The sequence below is a fragment of the Nesoenas mayeri genome, assembly GCF_963082525.1.
Source record: "Nesoenas mayeri genome assembly, chromosome: 1".
In the NCBI taxonomy this organism is placed as follows: domain Eukaryota; kingdom Metazoa; phylum Chordata; class Aves; order Columbiformes; family Columbidae; genus Nesoenas; species Nesoenas mayeri.
The window spans coordinates 8960599-8981775 of record NC_137541.1 but is presented as its reverse complement, the minus strand read 5'-3'; the positions used below and the strand labels follow the sequence as shown (position 1 = coordinate 8981775).

The 21177-nt window shown below is 40.7% G+C and overlaps 1 protein-coding gene across 1 annotated transcript in view; it reads left to right on the top strand.

Annotated features, from left to right (window-relative positions):
• Positions 1-1322: 1322 nt before the first annotated feature.
• GRM3 (glutamate metabotropic receptor 3) overlaps positions 1323-21177 on the top strand; it is a gene marked incomplete at both ends in the record, with an annotated part of 44184 nt that continues 24329 nt past the window's right edge. The window contains 2 exons of the mRNA XM_080360729.1: positions 1323-1820; positions 13255-14110. Of these exons, the coding sequence (XP_080216855.1) occupies positions 1323-1820; positions 13255-14110 (1354 nt within the window). The remainder of the gene's footprint in view (positions 1821-13254; positions 14111-21177) is intronic.

The following is a 21177-nucleotide window of genomic DNA, read 5'->3' as shown; positions in this document are numbered from 1 at the left end:
ACTGTGATTAACATTAAAGAGAGTAAGTTCAGCCATAAGTATTTTCATGCCCTAAGCAAGCAGCAAGTGTGAGACTCTTCCTTGTCACATCTCCTTTTTTTCTCTTTCATGTTTCTTTTTTTTTTTTTACCTTAATTTGCTTGTAAGATAATCTTTTATGGCTTAAGGAAGGGTGGTTTTGTGATAAAAACATTTGATGAAGAACTAGGTTCAATTTTCTGGCCTTCTCCATAACTGCCTTTAGTGGGTCAATTACTAAAGTGCCTCGAGGAACTACAGTGCTAATAATCACATGAACCATGGACAACTTTCTGCTGGTGATGTGAACCAACATGAAATGGCCAAAACACTGTGACAACATTGAAACTGTTTATTGGGAATGGTCTCTGGTCTCTGCTTGTCCATGAACCACACACAGACACTATTTATAAGAGCATTAGTTGACCTGAGTCAAAACCATCCCAGGGAGCACGTCAGCAGTTAAATGGTATGACAGGGACTTGATTGATGTTCTATTACAGACACAGCATTCAGTTCCCAATGGGCAAAACAGGGCTTTTCCTGTATTTCAAACATTTATCACAGCCCAAAAATAGAAGTAAAGCCCCCAGGGCTTTCTCCCATCCTCTCATTTCTTGCACCAGGTGAGCTGGTACTAGGAAGACAGGGTAAGTAAACTTCAGCAAGAGACTTTGGATCTGAAGGCTAAATGCTGCATTCCAACAAAACTAACAGCAAGGAGGTAGCACTGTGCTATAGCTGAAGGAATAGTAAGTACAGTGCAATCAACAAAAACAGAAAAAAAACAAAACAAAACAAAAAATTATTAAGGGAAAGCTGGAAGTAGCTGGAGACCCAGTGAATGAGGATACGTAAGACTTCAGAAGAGAGAAAGGGTGGAATAAGAGAGGATGGTATGAGAAAGATGTCAGAAGTGGTCTCTGTCCTTGCAAAATGTAAAACATCGTTGAGCAGTGGTCAGCATCATACATATCACCTCATATGCCTGTGGTCTTTGTGCAAAGCTGTCATAGTAGATGCTTAGTCTGTCATCAGTTATGGGGCAAATGGAATAAGGTGCTCTATGAGAACACAAAACAAATGTATTTCTCATTATCTGTGTTAGCCAGCGATCCCTTAACGCTGCTCGAGTGTTTTATTGATAAAAGCTCATGTCTCCTGTTGCCTTTTCTAATTCCTTCCATCTCTTCTTTAGAGGTCCAGTGGAAAGACTTGTTGGCTTGTTCTTCGCTGGCTTGTGGGAGAGCCCTTCAAATTTGGCAATGGATCAGAAGGACTGAAAAGCACTTTTGCTCCCACCAATGTTTCTCAGAGCTGCTAAAACAGGACCAGTGAAGATGTTCACCAGACTCCAAGTCCTTGCTCTAGCTTTGTTTTCCAAAGGAGTTTTCCTTTCCCTAAGTGACCACAACTTTGTAAGGAAGGAAATTAAGATAGAAGGAGACCTGGTCTTAGGTGGCTTATTTCCAATCAACGAGAAAGGCACTGGGATAGAAGAATGTGGGAGAATCAATGAAGACCGGGGCATCCAGCGCTTGGAGGCCATGTTATTTGCCATTGACGAAATCAACAGAGACAATTACTTGCTGCCAGGAATTAAGCTTGGAGTTCATATCTTGGACACATGCTCCAGGGATACTTATGCCTTAGAACAGTCTTTGGAGTTTGTCAGGGCATCTTTGACTAAAGTGGATGAAACAGAGTATATGTGCCCAGATGGCTCATATGCCATTCAAGAGAATTTACCATTACTCATTGCAGGAGTCATCGGTGGTTCCTATAGCAGCGTCTCCATACAGGTAAGTCACAGGAACTCCATCAGGTGAGAATCTTCCATCTGCAATTCCTGTGGGAGAACCCCTGCTTGTATAAGTTTGTCAATAAAGCAAGTCTTAGGTTAATCACTTTACCCCAGGAGTCAATCTAACATATAATTATAACTTACTTTATATTAGTTTGATTCATTCTTTAAAACTTTTCCTGTAGTTTAAACCTCTGGCAGCTCTCCACTTACTCCAGTTACGGTGTATCCTGAGGGCATCTGAAGTTTCCAAAACTTAGCATTAGCATTTATTTTGAACTTTGGATTTCATGAGACTTTTAACAACTCTAAGTTCAGACATCTGTTTTCACATCAATAACAAATTATACCATCTATAATTAAGAATATATGTATACCTGTCATGCTGCATGTACATAACTACTGTCATTTAAACAACAGAGATTTAAAATTAAGGTAGAAATCCTTATTTTACTTCCATGCTGAAATAAAGTAAAAACTGCACACTAGATAGCATACTAGCCAGAAGCTTAAATTATCCCTGACCAAACAATTGCAAGATTTTAGTGTCTAATTAAGCACACTGAAGCCAATGAAAATTATTGAGCTGACTTCAGTGAGCAAGGTCTCAAATATCCCATGCAGTCAATATGATTTCTGAATGGATTCTAAATTTTATGTCATTCCTTTTGTTTCCATATATAGTTCATATTAAGACAGTTTTTGCCAGGAAATGTTGTCAGGCAGAGTGCAGTGTCAGCACTCTCAGAGGTCCAGCACAGAAAATAGATGCCCTCGGTATATCTTGCTCCCTCCTTCTGCCACATTGTAACTGCAGCTTTTGGTTTTACAATACTGATCCTAAATAGGCTCTCAGTAGAGTGTTGGAGAGTATTTAATGGCTTGCAAAGGTATAAAGTTGCAGGTGGTGAAATGCTCTATATATCCTTCCAATTAGGGTTTTATTGCGTGCTTGGTTTCAGTTGCAAAGAGACAGACGTAGTATTGATTCCTTTTGATTTTGGTTTCCCATTTTTTATAATTCAGTGCAAAAACTTTAAATCTTTGGCTTTTTTTAATTTTTTTCATTACATGAACATGAAGACCATATATGCCTTCTTTTTTAGCAGAAATTTTGCATTTCTCCTCTCTGGAGCATGCAATCCTATGGCAGTCCAGCCTCAGAAGTTCCTGAGTTCCCTCTCACTGTCAGTGTGCACTATCCATGAGCAAAAATGCCTTCTAGCTTCACTTAAGCTACCAAATCTACATAAATCTTATTGGTTTGGGTTAAATTAAATAAGCCAGTCTACATCACTCATAACCACAGGTGAGTGGTTTCTTAAATCCAGATTCAGGTAGGCTGAGACCATACATCTAGTATTTACTAATGGTCAGCTGTAGGTTTCCAAAGGCATCAAGCCTTGACAGTGCTGGACTACTATTTCCAGACTAAATACAGGTCCTAGTTACTACATGAGTTTCAAAGGAGAAAACTGTTCTTCTGTACTATAGTAGCGACAGAAAGCTGTCCAAGCTTCATTTACCTGTTTCATAAACAGGCCAAAGGTTCATCCAGCGCTCATTTCAGTCAGAATTACATTGGGGAACTGACTTCTGCTCTTGTCAAGGCATTAAATCCTGTCAGCTTGGGAGCATGCATGAGCACAGAAGAAGCATTTCAACTAATTAAATTTTATTCCCTTTTGTGTTCCAGTGTGTGGCTTGTCTGTGTATTCATAACAGGACATACCTAAGCAAATGGTTACCCATATAACAGGAGAATAATTTCTGCAGAGCAGAACCTCAGCCATCTCTCATACTAGGAGTGGTTTTGTCTCACTGTAGACCACATAGCATGGCAGGGATGTATCCTTCATCAGTTACATGGATCTAATCACTTGGAGCACAAAAAGCAAGTTACAGGGTTGGAAAAGAGACATCTGAAGAGGAGAAATGATAGCTACAAAACCTCAGACAACACAAATTGCTAAGGAAATCATTATTCATTGTCTCTTCCAACCAGACAAAGGGCACAGTAAGTGAAAGTAGCAAATGGCAGGTTGCTGTGGATGCTAAAATCTAAATGAGTTCAGGAAGTTATTAGAAAAAATAAAGAAATTCTGTATAGATACCACCTCCTGCTCAGCAGTTCCCAGAGCTGCAATTATTACAAGGCCAGTAAATACTTTGAAAGATCTTATGCTTGCCCTGTGCCACTGATGGAGAGGTGGCAGTTGTTTTGCTGCACCTTTGGTCTAGCTGTTTGTGGTCAGTCTCTTTCTCAGATCACTCTGAATGCAAGTGTGTCCAAAGGATATGAAGTAGCCTAAAAAATACATCCATAAAAGCAGTTACAGCCAAGGAAAGGGTACAGGTGTTTCCTCCCTTCCCAGAAACACTGAGGCAGTCATGTCACGTTCCTAAAACAACCTGGGGCTTCTCGCACAACATCTGTCAATCTGTCCCTTTGAAGTCACTCCCTGGTGACTCTCACTCTCCGTGAGGCAGCAGATCCGATGCAGTAGGCACAGAATATACACAGTTTATACCAATGCTTCAAACTGCAAAACCTTGACTTTGGAGCAGCTGTCAGATGGAAATCAGAAGTTCTTATAAGAGACTTTCTTATTCAGTACATGTGACAAGTGACAATATAGCTGTATGCATATCTGTATGCTGCCTAATTTTCAAAATTTATGAGGGATGATGAAACAATAGTCATATCTAATATTACTCTATACTTCATACAGCTTCCCTATAGTTGCCAATAGCTGTTCAAATGTGAGACTTTTTTTACACGGTTCTTCCGAAAAACTAATAAATAGGTTCACAAATCATTCAATGTGTTATGGGACACTTTCCAGCTAAAAAAGAATTCAGTTGGTTACTTTCCCTTGAAATAGACTGAGTTGCCATTCCTTCAGTCTTTCTTTTCTAGCCTTGCTCTAGATTTCAAGCTATCTAGAAAAGATGTAATTAAGGCTTTCGCTCTTTCTGCTTATCTTGTTTAGATAGCCAGTCATGACTTCTGTTTCAAAGAAAATCCCCGTCAAGAATAATAGACATTGCAGAATCAAACCTGAAGATGTAAAGACTTCAAAGCATTGAAGCCACAAAATTTAATACCATGCCAGACTGCCAAACTTCAGAGACCTGTACATCTGTACAGAGCAGCAACTAGAATTGCACCACTACTGAATGTCAAACCGGTTCAGCAGGCGTGTGTGCAAGGCTGAGCATCCCTGTTCCCTGCGCTTCCAAACAGCACTCGGAGTGCTGGGTGCTTTCAGATGTAGCCCTGTCAAGCACTTCTCTTTTGGCTGAGAGCTGTAAACATCATCAAGTCCACAGTGCAGTTTCTTAGCCTTAAAATAAACCATACTGAGCTCTTCAGGCAAATTATTTCTGCTTTTTCTTTTTCTTTTTCTTTTTCTTTTTTTTTTTTTTTTTTTTTTGTCCTCCTGTGAATTTGCTGTTGTATTTCAATACCTTTTCTTCCCCCTCCTTTCACCCTCTCTCTCCAGATTTTTGTCTGGACAGCTGTCTGCCAAATCACTTCATGATGCTCCTGCTGTCAGATTTCTACTTCTTTCATTATCCTTCCACCAAGGAAAAAAGAATTTGCTGGTAAATCAGCAACTAACACCTTCCCCACTGAGTCAGTATGCGCGATAGGCACTTTTTGCAGAGACTAAAAACAACAAGAGAATGCAGAATGCTTAATTATTTTCTGGTCAGACTAGGCTATTATCATTAATGATGATCCGGATAATTAGTTTTTAGATGTTGTGTTTAAATTAGCAGAAAGCCCAATCTGCACAGCATTTGATCTCCCAAAACTCAAGCCAGGATTCTCAGTCAATGGAAGAGCTCATGTAAAAAAAGCTGTTTTCATGACATAAAATTTTGACCTGAGCTGAATCTAGGACTGGAAGGTGAATTCTCCAAAGTTTGGAGGACTTTATTTTGGGTTCATGGCTTTTCATGTGAGCCAGATTGTTCATTCTCTCCTTGTTTACAACAGAATTTTCAAACATATTTTCCTTGAAGGTGTTCAATTAATTGTAAAAAAGATAAGAAAAATGCGCTGTTCGTTTTCACAGAGGAGCAGTTGCATATCTAATCCAAATGTCATGTTTAAAATACTTAGATGAGCTCTGTCAGGAATACAGATATGTAAGCAGGTAACTATTCAAGTGCTGGGTTTGTTCCTTTTGTTTGTTTGTTTGTTTGATTTTTTCTGAAAATTGGACCCATCTTCCAAAAAGGAAAATCAGGGTCCACTCCCTGCAGTCAATTCTTATAAATATTAAGACATTCCCTCAGGTGGGCTGGGCTTTGCATTTCCGTATCCACCATATTAATGTTGATGTAGGGCTTTAGCCCTGTTTATGCTACCAGCCCATAAGACCTCCAGATCACAGTGATAAAAGTTATTCCCAAGTTACAGCCTTATCCAGAAAAAAAATGGCAGAATAGAAACCAGTACTCAGCTGTCTTCTCTTGAACTTCTTGTTGTGTCTCAAGTAAACCACAGCAAAAACACTGGAAGGTTTAAAGATACATTACTGCTATTACAAAAGCTAAGGTCTCTCTCTCAAGTGAATGACCATCTGGCATGAAATTCAGAATATTTACTCATTTACAGACAATATATTCCTAGCTGTCATTTCTCCTTAGTCACACCAGTCTGCCAAGGGCTCATGGAGCCTGAAAGATAATCACCTCCATCTCCTTCCTCCAAGGATGAACCAGCATCCAACCACAGTCTTAACAATAACTTATGACTTCCATAACCACTGAAAATAGTGCAAAAACTGTAGAAGAGCTACATTTAAAAACAAACAAACACCATAATATATGAGTGTCTGTCCCCCTGTGCATGGAACCAAAGGGGATACGGGCAGGAGAAATGTGCAGGGGATGTAGGAGTTCACCATGGACCACAGATCACGTATGTCGTTTGTGCTGTGCTTGCAGAGGAGCTTTGCATTCAACTGTGCAACAACAGCCTCTGGTGATTTTGTGCTTGTAAAACTAAGATCTTTATTGAAAGATCTGTTCTGTGAGATGGGCCACCTACCACTAACATTTAAGCTACATATACACTTGCTGACTTCCTGGTGCCTTCTTCAAACTCTTTCCCTCTTTTATCTCTGTTTTTTCTCTCCTTCCATTACCTCTCAGTCAGATCCTTGCTTTTTGTTCCTCTCTTTTTTTCTATTCCACATTAAGAAATTGAACAGCCACTCGCTTGAGATTTTCAAAGTGCCCAATCAGCACTGGACATGTCTTTCTAAGATTTCAAAAGCACGTATCTCCCTCTGGTTGGCTTTTTTTAAAATCTCAAGGTAAATTATTCCTTTGCAAGATTTTTATTTTAGGTTTGGAATTTTTTTTTTTCCTTTGCATGAGCATTTTATTCTTTTGCCAAGGGCAAATGATACGATTTTTCAGGGATAGATAAGTAACCTGTATGATCATAGGTAAGAAGGAAGGAGTCCTGCCGTATTACAAGTGGGGAAGGATGCAACTACAAGGGAAAGCAGACAAGGATAGGAACTACTCAGGGACATCCTGACATCACCCACACTCATTCTGTCCCTTCTGACTAGGAATTATGCATCAGTTAATGAGTCTCAAATAACCATATTTATTGGTGGCTCTTTTAGCTGCAGAAGCCATTTTATGATTTTAGAACCATCAACTTCAGTTTTAGTCCCATTCCTCACCACATGTAAATGTAAAGGTCTTCCGCACAGATCTCAGTGTGGAGACTCAGTGCTTAGCTTACTTCACTTCAGCAGTTAATGTTGTATGGAGAGAGAGAGTTAATATGTGACAGCCCACTGTCCTATTCCCTGCAGGAAAAAAGAGAAAACAAGATTTCCAAACAATTCCTCTCTCCAAGTACAACATATCTCTACATGTCCTTCTTGGTTTATATTTGATTACACAGGACATGTATATAAAAAGAAATTCCTGGGTCTTCTGCAGAAATCCTAGATGTTATTCTGACAGTATTCCCTGTTTCTGATGTTCATTCCTCAGACACAATTATTTCACTTCTCAAACACTGCTTCTCTAGATGTGACAGCTATTGAGTCCACTGCAAATATTTAGCTATATTTTTCCAGCTTGATTGCCAAAATGTTCAGGAGAAGAGCAAGACAGAAAACTCTGTTGCCTTCTCCCCTCCCCTTACTAACAAAAATGCCAGACCTTTTTATTTGTTTTGTAATGAATTGTGGGGTTTTTTCCCAAGTTACCCGTTGAAAGAAATTTTGTTAAAGCAGCACACTCACTAATTAGTAAGCAACCCTCTTAATACCAAAGAGGAATTATATTTATACTTACAGATATCTCAACAGTGGGTGTCAAGAGGATGGACCAGATTCCTTTCAGCGGTAACCAATGATAGGTTGAGGCACAATGGGCACAAACTGAAACACAGGAGGTTCCATCTGAATATGAGGAGAAAATTCTTTACTTTGAGGTGCCAGAGCCCTGTACCAGACTGCCCAGAGAGGTTGTGGAGTCTCCTTCTCTGGAGACATTCAAACCCACCTGGACACATTCCTGTGTGATCTGCTCTGGTGAACCTGCTTTAGCAAGTGGGTTGGACTGAATGATCTCCAGAGGTCCCTTCCAACCCAAACCGTTCTGTGATTCTGTGGTTATAAATTGCAGGAAGGGATGTTCTAACTTGACATGAAATGTAAATGCCAGGAGGTAGGAGCATGGGGAGGGCATGCAGGCCAGTGGAGATAGTTGACTAGAGAGGTATTCTCCCTTAGTCTTGCATTAGGTTTATGCCCACCACTTATTACACATCTTCACTGCATTCAGAACCAATGCTTCTTTCCTGACATTCTAAAATGACATTTTCTGTCAAAATTTGGGTAAAATACTTTTAGATTTAAGAAAAAATAAAAATTCAAATTAGAAAAAAAATATTTGTTGGAACGTATGTTTTAGCTGCAGTTCTGCCTGAATAATAACCAAAAGCCCACACTGAAGATTACCATTATTTAGGAACTAGATAGAACATACACTGGTAGCAGTGCACATTTCTTCAAATAAAAATCTCAGCTCCTGTGCTATAGCCATGATCTAGACATTAGGAAATCCTTGTGACATGCCTTTGTCATGGTCTTACTGTTGGAATCTGGACAAGCAACTTATACTCAGCAACAGAAATACTTTTTCAGGAGACCAAATGCAGCATCTGAATCTCTGTTAGGACAGATTGCAGTTCAAAGACATGGGAATTTCTCCAGTTTTGCAACAGACACAAAACTCCCTTACCTCAACCCCACTCTGCTCAGCAGTCTAATTTACTGTCTGTTCAAAACAGCCACAGGAGCTCTTGTCTGTCTCAAAGGAGCTCTGGGAATTTAGATTCATTAAGCCGTGTTAAGTGCCATGAAATTCTCACATGGTATAATTTTAGAAGTGCAGAGAGTATTATCATCTAACAAGGGGTCTCCTCTGTCCAACAGATGTGTGATACACATTTGTATATTGTATTGAAGAGACCTTATCTGTTCCAACACTTCTGAGATTTCTTTTTTCCAAAATGTTTCCTGTGCTCCCCAGCCCTGTACACATTCAAACAATCCATGTAACATCCTCTGGGCTGTTAAGAAGGGAAATTTTAAACAAAAACATCAGAATAAATCCTACTGCCAGCAAAGAAAGCCCTACGGAGGACTGCAAAATGTTTGATGGGATTCAATAAATCCATATATGAGTTCCTGACATATATAGGTGTTACCTACCTGATCCCATCTATCATCAGGACTCCTGAACAGCCAGAAATATATTCAGAAACTAGATTCACATGTTTGATAGCTGTACCTAATTCACTGCTCCTTGCAGAAAGGTATTAGGAAGTCATTTTAAGTGTTACAAGCTAAATTGGCAATTTCCCACAAGTATTTTTACTGTCCCTGATGCACAGAGAATTAGAAGTGACAGATGTGGCTCCAACGCCATGAGAGGAACATCGGTCTCCTCTGTCACTGTCCTGGCCACGCCATTTGTAGGATTTGTTGGTTCCCAATGGAGGGACGTGGCTCACATTGGATTTTTCTGCCATGTTCAGGTTGGGCAGCTCCTTATGAATCACTCACCATCCTAGCAGGTGGATGAGAGTCAGGATTTCTTGGGAAGTGGACGCTTTAGCGCAGGACAGATGCTACAATAACAAATCCAGCAGAGCAAGAGCAGATAAAGTTTTCCCATCATGATGAGAACTGACTGTATCAACACTCTTTGTTCGCAGCAAGCTGTGCAAAGCGGTTGTTTTAGGTTGCAGATGCAGAACATCCAGCCTTATTTTCAAAGGCGCTAAGCATCTGCAAAACCCACTGGTTTTGACAGCATAAAAAAACAGGCTACTACTGCTACTTAAGTGCCAACATATGGATTTCAGGCTCTAATTGCAGACACCAGGGCTTGATTAAATTGCTGCCTGGAGCTTTTCCAAGATAGCTTATTTCACTTAGCAAAAGCTGGATCTGCACTGTGATTTTGAAGCTATAGCAGACATTCCAAGGTAGCATGGGGCTGTAGAGGTGTACATATCCCTCAGGTGGTTCAATCTCAGCGCACATTACTCGGGTTCACATTGCTCTGTTCTCTACTGCACCGAGCCACTGCAGAATAGACATAGTCCAAGATACCAGCTCCTCTCCAGAATGGGCTACCTGCACCCTTATCTTGTTGATTGTTTAATCAGAATCTGATTTTAGAATTAGAGGTTCAGATCAGCATGGAAATGGCTGGAAAATGAGACTGTTCTGAAACTGGCTGCATCAGCTAATAACCTGAGACCAGATCTCTTTTGAAAAATTTGTCCCTAAAACCAAGTTGTTACAGTATTCCAGAAAATTCTCGACTTCAGAATTTACAGAAGAGTGTCCTAATCTGAATCAATAACAGATACAACTTCACTGACCTCCATGATCATTTGCAGCTCTGACGGATGACTAGGTCACTACCCTCCGTTATTAATCAGACTTCCTCATTTTTTCTCAGTTTTGGGCTAGGAAAATCTACCATTTGGACAGTTTTGTAGTGAAGAGCATTACAATAAACAGCATTGTCACTGGAAAGCTTTCTTCCCCCCACAGCACAGTTTGCAGGGACCCTAGAAGCACAGTGACCTCCAGGGCTCAGGGCCACCTTGTAAAATGAGGGTGTAGTTCCATTTCCCTGCATATGGATATTTTTGCTACTTAGACTAAAATAAAAAATAAAAGATAAAGAAAAAAGTTCAAAATGAAAAAGTAATTTTAAAAAAAAGTTGTTATGTTTGTTCAGAGTATCCTTTTGTGAGCGGAAGGCTTGACTACACACTGAACAGCACTGCTTTAGCCAGAAAATGGGCTTTTTTAGCCAATATGATGGGGGAATGCAGAATGATATGTGTGCATAACCTTATTATGGTTTAGCTCAAATAAAATAATTCCTGCTAGAATAAACTGAGACAAGAATAGCAATTCCAGCCCACACTGTTCTGCAACAAATGTTCCGGAATAGCTACACTGAGGACATTCTTATTACCAAGTCAAAGTGGTTTTTTGCATGAGGACATGTGAAACAAACCGTGTGGATATGTGGGTATGTAATCAAAAGTTACAAAGCCACAGTGGCTCAATAGTGCTCAAAGCATCCATTGCACCTTGATGACAAAACAAGCCTTTCAGCCCATCTCCTCTCCTTAAAGTTGATCGCTTAAATCACCACAGTGGAAACTAAATCTCACATTTCCAGTATAAGGTAGTTTCATGAGTGTTACCACCTAGCAGGGTGGTTAAGGAGGTTTCGGCTGTTTCCTGAACCGCAGTAACTTATTCAGCCACAGCACTTCCCAGCCATGTACCTACACCCACAAGCAAAACTACAGAGCATTAGCCAAAGCTCCCTGCCAGGATGCTCCTTCCAAGGAGTGTAGAAGAGGTTTTATTTTGTTTTAAACTAAAATAAACCACTTCTAGCAGTTTATTTTATCAAAGCATTCTTCAGCTCCCCAGATACAGCTGAGATGTCAGAGCATCCCACCTGCTCTTCACTGGTGCCCCAGAAGGACCAGAGGACAAGAGTCTCCTGGAGCCCCCTGTTCCAGGTGGCCTAGGGGGTTGTGAAGGACACTGCACGAGTGTGGTTTGGCAGCAGAGTCTGTCCCAGACAAGAGATTACACCAGTTTACCCTGAGCCACAGCAGGACACTGGTCCAATGTCTGAATTACAGAAAAGATAGAATCTAAATCTATAATATCCCAAGTGATACAGGTTGCTGAAATTCAATAAAATTCTTTTGTTTTTTTTTACCAGACTGACTATTTTGTTACTGACGTCTGGGTCTTCAAAATTTGCTTTGTTCCACGATGGTTTTTTTTTCAAAACAGTTCTTTGCTTTTGATTTCTCACATACATAGTCTGTGGTCAGAAAAACATTCGGGGAAAATGTGAAAAAATTCATTGGGCAATTTTTAATAAGTTTCCCTTCAGAATCTCAATCACAGTATTACTTTTCAAATGGTTTTGTCAGGATGCACTCCAAGATCAGCTTTAAATTTAATTTACTGGACACAACTTCCACTCAGCAAGATCAGAACTCAAAGTCTTCACTTTGTCATTTAAGAAGTAATCACTGGAAAAATATGTTGTAACCTTTCTTAATTTATTTCCAGATGTAATCAGGAGCTACACTTCCATGAGAGTGACAGAGTAGATTTGGGAATATTTAAGCATCGGATGTAGCAATATATGGATAAAAAAGAAAAATAAAAACCACAAGACTTTGAATCACACACAAGAAGGGCAATTAGAGATTATTAAAAGTCAACACAACATTTTGCAGCACTTGAGGAGTACTGACATGTAACAAATATGCCATGTCAGGAGGACTGCCATCAGAACAGCTAAGAAAAAGAGTTTAAAAGAGAAAAAAGTAGGAGAGATATGGAGCATTTCAACAACTGGGGTCAGAAAGTTCTGTAAAACAGAACATGTACATGTATATCTGTGATACTTGCATAAAAGAAAAATGTATGTCTTAGTAGTGTATTTGGAGAAGATGAATCATACTGAAGAGGAAAGGCATGTAAATCCCTGGACCTTAGTAAGGAACACAGGCTGAAACTGAAGTATATTGGCCATTTGTGTCAAACTCTCTGTTGGTTTAAACAGACTCAGCTCAACAGAAATAAAAGGTTCATTATAGTCCCAGTAGGGCTCTGGGAATTAACTGGGCAGCAGAACAGCTATTCTGCACCTACACAGTGCACTGGTCTGACTGAAGTATGTGATTGACACCCTTAATTTGTGATTGTCAGAATATTTCTTGTTAAAAACCACTGTTTATGCCTTTCTCTAGATTTTTCCATTAGGTGTTATAAATAGCACCCTTTAAAAATCTGTGTTCTCCCCCTTCACTCTAGGTGGCAAATTTGCTCAGACTCTTCCAGATCCCCCAGATAAGCTATGCCTCCACCAGTGCCAAGCTGAGTGACAAATCCCGCTATGACTACTTCGCACGGACGGTGCCCCCTGACTTCTACCAAGCAAAAGCCATGGCTGAAATCTTACGGTACTTCAACTGGACTTACGTGTCAACAGTTGCTTCAGAAGGAGACTACGGGGAGACAGGGATCGAAGCATTCGAGCAGGAAGCTCGCCTCCGCAACATCTGCATCGCCACGTCTGAGAAGGTGGGCCGGTCCAACATCAGGAAGTCCTATGATGGTGTGATCAGAGAGTTGCTCCAGAAGCCCAACGCCAGAGTGGTGGTGCTCTTCATGCGAGGGGATGACTCTCGGGAGCTCATCGCAGCTGCCAACCGCTTCAACGTTTCCTTTACCTGGATTGCCAGCGATGGGTGGGGAGCACAAGAGAGTATTGTCAAGGGCAATGAGCACATAGCTTCTGGGGCAATAACCTTGGAACTTGCTTCCCACCCAGTTAAAGAGTTTGACAGGTATTTCCAAAGCCTCAGCCCTTACAATAACAGACGTAACCCCTGGTTCAAGGACTTTTGGGAGCAAAAATTCCAGTGTAACCTCCAGAACCGAAAACCACATAGAAAGGCTTGTGACAAGCACTTCACCATCAATAGTTCTAACTACGAGCAAGAATCCAAGATCATGTTTGTTGTGAATGCTGTGTATGCGATGGCCCATGCCTTGCATAAAATGCAGCGGACTCTGTGTCCAAACACCACCAAACTCTGTGATGCCATGAAGCATCTGGATGGCAGGAAGCTGTACAAGGATTATCTCCTGAAAGTAAACTTTACAGGTAATAACATCTCTTTTAGTACATGCAGAATGTCACTGTAATTAATGAAATGTTTGTCAGTCACAGTAAAAGCCAGATGAATTCCCAGTAGCACTTATTATCAAAGTTCAACCATGGTGGTACCCAGGTCACAGGAATGGACAAAGAAGCAGAGGGAAAGGGAAAGTGGTGAAAAACCTAGAAAAAAAAAAGCAAGCTTGATGCTCCTCCTATTTCTAACAGGAGGAAAAGGTGAAGGTGGCAACAGCTGGTCTTGGAAATGTTACCTTCCATCCCCTAAACTTCCACACACCAACTTCCATTTCATTCACAGCCAGTTTGGCTTCAGCTGGGCATATCTGGAGGCCAACAGTGATTTCGCCACCTGCTACACTAGGCAACTGTCTGCTATGCGTATGCCAAGACTTGGCCTTCTCTTCCTCATTTTTTTATGAATTTACATAATAGTGGGACCCTGGTTAATGGCTAACACCCTTGCAATAGTAAAGCAATCATTCCTCTCAAAGAACCAGATCAGTATAAAATATTTAAATAATTTGGAATAGTGCCATTATTTATGGTACAGATCTTTAGGTTTGACGACAAAGTATAAAAAGCTAAATTAAACATATGCAGGAGGCTTGTGGAGAGAGAGTGGGTGATCTGGCACTCATATAAGTAAACTTCATGGGCACTGGCTCACAGCACAGGACATGTATGTGTGTTTGCCATCACATACAGCTGAGCTTAGGTTTGTTATTAATGTTACACCACAGCAAGGCTAAACAGATCTACAGGGGAAACAAAGTGTAGAGCACTATGTCTTTTTGTTGTTACATGTCTAGGTTTCTGAAGCATCTAGGTTGAACTTACATTTCTATGTATTATTAAACTGATATTCTCAGCTGGCTGAGTTGATAGTAAGGAAACATCATGCTGTGTTTTGTATGAGAACTAGCTCCAAGAGCAACTAAGGATAAATATGTGTATGATACAAAATGCTCAGTCCCAAGAGACTCTCAATAATGGTACAACATTAATAGCACTGGGAACTGTGTGAAACTGTCAGAATGGAGCTTGATTTTTCCCTTCTTCAGAGATCTTCTCAGCATTTGATCCCAACCATCTCTAGATACTACTGACTACATCCCTAGAGCTTCTCTCACTCCCAATAGGCTATGGCTGTTGTAGCCAAGAACTTCGCCTTAATGGATCCATGGAGACACACATTCCAGTGCATGCTGCTCAGCTCTCTGGGACCCCTGGTCTCCCAGCACCCTGCTAGCTGACCTGTTCAAACCACATCAGGGCTTCCTGCAGCCCACATGCCTGGATTGCCTTACCATGGAAATCAAGCAGGGACAGATGAGACTGGTCACATCCTACATCTTCATTCATCCCCCAGGAGGTGATTCAGGAGGACTCTGGCATTTGGGCATATTCTGGTAATATAGATTCAGTCTCTTGGAGGGCAACTGGAAGTTGAGATGCTTCAAAAGCCTCATATGAATGTTACGTGCAACGCAGTTGAAGCCACATGCTTGTCTTGAGAAACATGCTTGTGTGTCATGCTGTTTGGTCTCCTCCTAAAGACTGCTGCACCTGTAAGGATAGTCATGTACCATGACACATACAGATGCATAGGGAATATATATCTATCATATGAGATACTGTAATTGCTTTTGGGGTTTTTTTAATTTTTTTTTTTTATTATTTTTTTAAATTTCATTTTGTGTGTCACAGACAACAGCACAAGACAGAATGGATCAGCCTTTTAGTCTTTAGAACTATGAAAATAAGAGCCATTTCTCCATCCCCTCCATCCACACAGCACTTAGTATATAGAAACTATTTTCTCATTTGCCTACACTTATCCTCAGAGATGTCTGAATATCTTAAAATTGGTGAAATCAAAGGGTATTAGGAGGCCAACACTTCACAGCAGCTGGGTCCTGGCAGACTGATGGCCAGGGTTGGCAGTGGGGTGCAATATGCTTCTGTCCCTGCCAGCGAGACACTTCACAACAGTAATAACCTACACAAATGAGTAGGCACTTCACTAACTTAAACTTCATTTTAAACGTTTTCTGACATTCCAGATATTTTTATGGGCTTAAATGTACAGGCTCTTAATAGAGTGCAACTTTAGTCTGTCACCAAACAATCTTGGTTCCAGTACATGATTGCTAATAATTTTCTTATCATGCAGAGATTTTTTAAGCACTCAAGCATTTTCCCACTGAGCATTTATACATAATGTCAAAATAACCACAATTTTCTTTGACAAAAACTCCAGGAGAAATTTTGTGTAGATATAGCCAGAAAAATTCATTTTCGTTTTGACTTAATTATCTTCTATACATTTTATGAATTGGAAGTTGAAGCTGTTCAAGCTGAGGAAAAAACAAAAAAAATTCAAAGTCTGTCATTTTGCAATTTTGAAAATAGAAGGCTCTTTTCTGAAACATATTAATTTGTATTAAAATCAACATGGAAATCTTTGAATCTATGAAGAGCTTTAGTTTCAGGTAATTTTCATTGCCAATTTAAAACATTAAAAATTCTGTTGAGTTCCTTCCTGGTGGTTTTGTTCTGTGTATATTTTTACTAGCTTACAATGTGATTTGCTCATCTTCTGTTTCTTTGTTATCTGTTCTTCCATTATAATGTGAATCCATGTTTTAATGTCAGTGATTTTTGAAAGCAGATGACCGATTTTTATGTAGTGAGAGAATAAGTAAATCTCCCATGCCATCTTCCATTCTGAGAGGTGTGAAATTTTAATACATACAAGTCTTGTCATTGATTTCCATGGGACCAAGATTTCACTTTTGCTTTTTCTGGTTGAAGAAAGTCTCTGGGTGTGTTGTTAACACAATTTCAGGACTCTGCAGCAGGGTACATCTGATCAGTGATGATCATATTTCCAGTCCAAATCTGAGAACGTATCAGTGAAGAGAGAGGATAGCATGGAAGCTACCAGTCCACCAGGTACACTGCAACAAAGTCAAACTGGGAACCTTTTTGGTAGCAATCTGCACCCACCAAAAGGAGTCAGGCAAGAAACAGAACATCACTGATGACCACGTTCACACACACACACCAGCTATTTAAGCAACATCTCCTCTGCTGAAAGGCAGAGGTGCAGATAGATGGTCCCTGCCTGCAGAAACCTGCGGCTTACCATGAGAGAAATCTGATGAATCGTCCTGAATATATTCTCCCAGCTTCCAGGAACAGGTGACAGTGCATGTCAAACACATCAGTCTAGTCAATAACAGGGTGCATTTATATGACTAGTGTGGGACTGTGGAATTTTAGACATTTACCCCACGCACTTGAATTAGTTTTGGCTAGTCTCTGATTATAGTTAATGGAGGGAATCAGCACTTCCAGACTGCGGTTCAGCCGGCTTGAGGTAGCCCACGTGAGGTACAATTTGCCCCTACATCTCTTGTTATTGACTAGAGATGGAGCATAGATCAACTAAGGTTTTCACTTGCCGTTTATCTGACAGCCTGAAGTGAGACTCTTGGGCACAGCAATAATGGGATCTGTAGGGAAATACTCAGGGACCTGTTAGTAGCGGGGTTGGAGTAGAGGACTGGTGACAGGTATTTCATTAATATCTCTGAAGTCCTACTTATTTCTACCTCTTCATTAAATTGAATTAACTCCATGGAACTGCAGTGTGGCATGAAGGAAGGGTGAGATTTCATTCCTTATTTTCTGTGAGATACATCAAGCACGTAATTTTCTTCTAAGTCAGTAAGATGTATGTGACAAACGTCGTGATATCCTGAATCTTTTCAGTAAGGGAGAAAAGAGACACTTTTGCCTAATTCCCACTTCCAGCAGCAGTATCTCAGAATTCAAAACCCAGCTCCTAGATAAACACACTGACTCCATATCAGTGTTTGTTTGGCCTTTCAAAGAGTTATAGGCTGGATCATCTTCTTGATCTTCCCATGCTCTGCATTCCCTCCTGAGGGCACAAGTGCAGCACTTGATGTTCTGAATCATGAAGCTCTTCTGCCGATAAAGAGATAGCCGTTCAAGAAGCTGTTATCTTGTATTACCGTAACAACAAAGAAGTGATGAACAAAGGCAAAAAGCTCCATGGGACAGTGTCCAAAGTAAACGCAACTTCTCACCAGCACCCAGGAACTGCTTGGTGGAAGAGACTCTCAAGAGGGTTATGAATACAGAGATGAGCCCTAGCATGAGGCAGAGCTCCATAAATCCAGCCTTCCTCCCTTGGAGGGATGGAGGGGCCAGTGCAGCAACCAGCTCTGCTAACTGTTCCAGCTCTTTCAAGCCACCAGGATGACACAGAAAAGCAGTGTTATCCCTTCCCACAGCGCTATTGCAAACCTCACAACCTTTGACATGTGTCAGGACAGTGAACGTTAGCATGGGCAGTGTGAAAGGGATGTCCATCATCTGGGATAAAACGGCAGGGTCCTTCACAGCTGTGTCCCACATGTTGCTATGAGGTGTAGCTGCTTCTCCAGGGAGTTGGGCTCCAGATTGACTGGGGGTGAGGAAGGGCATCAATGACATTCAAGAACCAGCATTAGCTTCATTCAGCCCAGTTTTGCTGAGCTGACTGTGCAGGGTGACAGCCTTGTCACCCAAAGGCATGGGACTGGGGTCCAGCTTTTCCCACTGCGCAGTTAGTGGGGCTGATGGGATTGCAGGACCAACTTTGCCATGAGTCTGGCACAGGAGCGTATGGGCAGAGGGAGATTGGATTTACAGGTGTATGCACATCCGTCTGTCTTCTGCAGCTTCCTGCATCTCCACAGAAAACAGTAGGAGGAATTTGGCTAAAGTATTATAGTAACCTTGGAAAACAGATCACTAAAAAAATTAGCCAACGCATATGTTTAAAGTACTCCATGTTTTTTCCTACCCCTTTCTTCTTCCACAGCTACAAGAATCACTGTCATGTCCCTTTCTGTATTATGTTCAGAAATACAGTTCTTCTACAGTAAAGCCTGTATCATCAAACCTAGCTTATGCTGGGAAAAAGCCTCTCCTATGGCTTACCAGAATGACTAATCAAAATGGTAATAGGGTTGTATATGAGGTCTGATTTGTCTCCTTTCTTCCACTGGACTTTATGACAAAAATTCCTGCCTGGTCCTAACTTCTGTGTGGTTGATTTTCTTTCTTTTCATTCTCCCCACTCTTCGGCAGTCAATCCTCAGATAACATGAAGCAGAAGCACAAACTCACCTTCTCATCTTCTCTTGAGCACTGGTGACTTCTGTGGTAGGAACATGCTGTCATGGACCATTTCCATCATAACTGTTCCACCTAAGTAGGAAAGGGCTTAAAAGTCATGGTCTGCAACAGACAGATGCCACTTCATTTCTGAGAACAGCAGCATTGCTTGGTCCCTGCTCTGGGATTTAGCCATAAATATTTCCTTTCAAAAGTCCACTCCAAAGCTCAGTGTCCTGCCAGGCTTGCACAGACCAACAAATAAGGTGTCTGCTATCACAAGCAGATTACAGATGCAGAAACTTCAAAGGCCAGGTATAAATTTAAAGCAAGGAGTACCTGTCAATAGATGTGCAGGCTAAAACTAGAGCTCATACACCAGGTTCTGCAGCAGATAGACCCACTACTCCATCATCTCACCCAATTAGCTCCTGCTCATCAGGTCAGACTCCCTTCACCAACAGCACTCAAACAGCCATCTACAAGGTCTTCCTGGCCTTCCTTGTGATGCTTCTTTGTAAAATAAACCAGGACACTGTTTTCAGCTGAAGGTAAAATTTCCATGGGCAGAAAACACCTTGTTAATCATAACAGTTTTTAAAGTGTAGTTCATGGTGGATTTGTGGCCAATAAAACCAAGGAAAATGTAGAGCAGTTTCCCCAAGATATTCATTAAAAATATACATGAAAAAGATGTCTAGGATTTATAGGAAAAATTATTGCCTTTTTCCTGAGACCACAAATGTGTCAGAGAATATAAAATCTTGAAAGAAGCTAAGGGACAGTCTCTGAAACCACACTTGACACTTTCTATTTCAGAGCAGAAGAGCAGTTGAACCTACATGGTGTTTTCCCATATTTAGCATTAAGTTGGTATATACACACACAGAACTGTAGGGAGATTTTGGAAGTGTGATTTTCCTGATGACTGTACCTCCAACTGCCTCTTTGCAAACCTAACTGTGGATCTGCAGTTCCTTTACTTTGGGCAAATTTACCCCACCAAGATATTCCTGGGTAGAAATATCTACTTAGCCTTTCCTGAAGCTTTTAATATGTGTGTAAATTCAAATATTTATGTGTTTTGTTTACATTCATGTTTATTTTCATACATATATATTTAAGTGTGTATAATATAGACTCATAATATAGAGAATCATAAAGTTACAAAATAAGTCATGTTGGAATGGCCTTCAGGAGGTGTCTAGTTCAATCTCCTACTGATAGCAGAGTCTGCTGAGAGATCATACTAAGATGCTCAGGGTTTTATAGATGTAATCTAGCTGAAGTTAAAATACTGCGGAACCTTTTTATCCTCTAGTTTACATTTGAGGTATCACAATGTCAAACAATCCAATCCACACCCTGGATGTGTTGGATGTCACACACTGCACCATGTAAATTGCATACTTGGGCTGGCAATAGGACACAGATATTGTTATCTCTAGGGCACAACGTACAAATAAAAGTTTCAATAAAACTTCTCTTGCCATGGCCACAGGTCAGTGACCTACCCATTAATGGTGTCTGCTATCTAGCTGGAGACTGTCAAAAAATGCTGTCTTTTCATGCTTTTTTTTGGTACTAATTAACACTAATTGGCCTGAGGGAGCAGGAGCAGAGGTTGAATTGTGTTCTTACCTCTTGAGGTAGCTCCAGCAGCAGAGACCAAGGTGTTCTGGACCATTGCTGCCTGGCTGACTCAGGCACAAGGTGCTTCTGCCTGACTTGGGCACTGAGCTCCCACAGACAAAAATATGGGAAATGCAGAATTAGCAAGACGCGGAGCAAGAACAACTTTTCTTCATAGACCTCAGGAAGACTCTAGAAGGATGTTCATCTTTGGCTTTTACCCAGCT